Source organism: Trypanosoma grayi, assembly GCF_000691245.1.
Source record: "Trypanosoma grayi strain ANR4 Tgr_390_V1, whole genome shotgun sequence".
Classification (NCBI taxonomy): domain Eukaryota; phylum Euglenozoa; class Kinetoplastea; order Trypanosomatida; family Trypanosomatidae; genus Trypanosoma; species Trypanosoma grayi.
The window spans coordinates 3,023-5,429 of record NW_008826009.1 but is presented as its reverse complement, the minus strand read 5'-3'; the positions used below and the strand labels follow the sequence as shown (position 1 = coordinate 5,429).

The window sequence follows — 2,407 nt, the reverse complement described above, 5'->3', positions numbered from 1 at the left end:
TCACTTGGTGGCGTTGGTGCCGGCGTTACTGAGGATCACGCGCTTGGCGACTGGAAACACGGTAAAGGTTAGCGCCACGTGCGTGCCGACGTGCACGCTTCGCGCAATGGCGCCCGCGTAGAAGCCAAAAATCCCACGCTGGCGGTATATCGCGCGATAGCAGCAGCTGCAGCTCATGTGCGGTGAGCCGGCATGCCGTGCGGCACCAGACTGCAGCTGCGTCTTAACGACATCCACCGGCTGCGTAACGAGGACAGAGAAAACACCGGCGAAGAAACCAGATACCCCGTTCCACAGCGGGCTCCGCCGCCACCGCTCTTCCTCCTGCTGCGCAGTGTGCCGGTCACCGCCGTTGGTGCTGCGGTAGCAGCAACACAGCGCATCCATGAAGAGCTTCTGCGCGGGGAAGCGGAGGGACTGGTTAAGACCTTGCTTCACCATCGTGGTGCCGACGCCGCTGTAGAAGGTGCGCCGCACCCCATTTTCTTGCAGCATCAGCTGCACCGCTCGAACGGTGCCTAACGGGCTGTAGCGCGGGCACGGCTGCTTCGCGTCGTGAATCATGCGCGTCTTCACACTCTCCGTCGGCGCCACCGCACACACCGCCTCCACACAGCCGGCGAAGAATCCACATGCGCTCATCATTAGCAGGCTGAGGGTCACATCCTTCTGCTGCTGCTGCTGGGCACCACCAGCACGCTTAAGTGATTTGACGGTGTCAGTTGCCCATTCGTACGCAGCCCAGCGGGACGCCTGCTTCGGGATAGAGCCCAGAAGCACAGGGAAAAAGCCGCGATAGAGCCCCAGTGGACTGTGCTGCTGGACTGTGCGGTTCACACAATCCCAAATGCCGTGGTACACGTGCGGCGTTGCTGTTGATGTTGTCGATGCCGTTGATGCGGGAACCAGCTGCTGCAGCTGCAGGTTGGTCTTTACATACTCTATGGGGTACGTGATGAGGGCCTCCATGCCCCCCGTCAGCGCACCAGCAACGAAGGACCAGAACACGACGTCCTGCTGGCTGCTCGTTTTGCTTCTGCTGCTAACCCCACACTGGGGGTGCTCGTGCGCCTTCGGCTGCGGGAACGCATGAATGGGAACTGCTGAGACGCTGGTCGGCTTGTCGACAATTACGGTGGCCATCGTGACTTCCTTATTGCAATGGATGAGCGGTACGACCGCAATACGACGCAGGTAATAGCAACAGAAAGGCCAAACGCACACACACACACACACACACACACACACACACACACACACACGCACAAACTGCAGTGATGAAATGCCTTCACAGTACAGCTGTGAGGCATGCACCAAGAAAGGCACCAAGCAATAACCGTTGCTAGTTGGCACTTCTCTCACGTTACAACATCAAACTATCCTGTCCCGTCACACAGTCATACGCATACACCTCACGGAAATTGTGGAGGAACCGCAGCACCAGTACCAACCCCGGCTCCGCTTTGCCCCCCCTTGCCAATATGGAGAAAGTTGCAGTAGGGCCCACGCCTACAGCCTTCCCGCGTGTTAAAGAAGGCACATACCTTGCCATATATTGCGTTGTTCACGTGACGCTCATTACGGCGTATCTGCGAAAGCCGATAGTCCTCTGATGACGACACAGCGGTGGGGGGAAGTATCGATGTACCCAAGATGGAAGGAGCTGAACCATGCTGCTGCTGCTTCTGCTGGTGCTGGCCGGCGTACATTGCACCATCCATACCTGGCGCTGCATACATCGGCTCNCTGCTGCTTCTGCTGGTGCTGGCCGGCGTACATTGCACCATCCATACCTGGCGCTGCATACATCGGCTCGGCGACTGGGAATGCCTTGTTGTTGCCACCGCCACCGCTGTTCGGAGCACCGGCGGAGTGGTAAGGGACTGATGTAGAAGCAGCACTAGCAGCGGAGTCCGCTGCGTGGTAATACCGCGGTGCGCCCCCTGTGCCCGACCGCGGCAACTCCCTCGCATGGCCATCCGCGTTACTGCTGCCCCCACTATTAGCCACAGCTGCATTCCTTGCGTGCGCGGCAACCGTGATGAGGTCTATCGCCGAAGGGTCCGGGCAGTGCACACCGCAGTGCCCATTCATAGCAAAGTAGAAGTCCATGACTGCCTGGTGTGCGACGTGGGGCGGCGGGCGCAACGAGAGGAGATTCGGCACTGTCACGGATTGCACTTGATCCGGCGGAAGTGGCTGGTACGGTGAGCTCTGTACCTTGCGCACCAAACACACCGCCGACGGCGCCGCGTGCTCAACGACGTAATTCGTCTTCACCGACGCGAAGGAATAGGAGTGGCTATAGCTGTGGTGCGGTACTGCCGTACTTCCCTCTCCGGACCCTGCTGCGGGTGGTGTTGGTGGTGGTGCCGTCATGCACGGACTGCTTGCCTGTGTATGGGAG

General features: G+C 59.4%; 2 protein-coding genes across 2 annotated transcripts; both read right to left on the bottom strand.

Annotated features, from left to right (window-relative positions):
- DQ04_03901030 (citrate transporter) lies at positions 1-1,143 on the bottom strand (the record flags this gene model as incomplete). The annotated part of the gene is made up of 1 exon (XM_009313187.1): positions 1-1,143. The coding sequence occupies one exon, from the start codon at positions 1,141-1,143 to the stop codon at positions 1-3; it is 1,143 nt and encodes a 380-aa protein (XP_009311462.1).
- A 435-nt stretch (positions 1,144-1,578) lies between these two features.
- DQ04_03901020 (hypothetical protein) lies at positions 1,579-2,379 on the bottom strand (the record flags this gene model as incomplete). The annotated part of the gene is made up of 1 exon (XM_009313186.1): positions 1,579-2,379. The coding sequence occupies one exon, from the start codon at positions 2,377-2,379 to the stop codon at positions 1,579-1,581; it is 801 nt and encodes a 266-aa protein (XP_009311461.1).
- Positions 2,380-2,407: the final 28 nt, after the last annotated feature.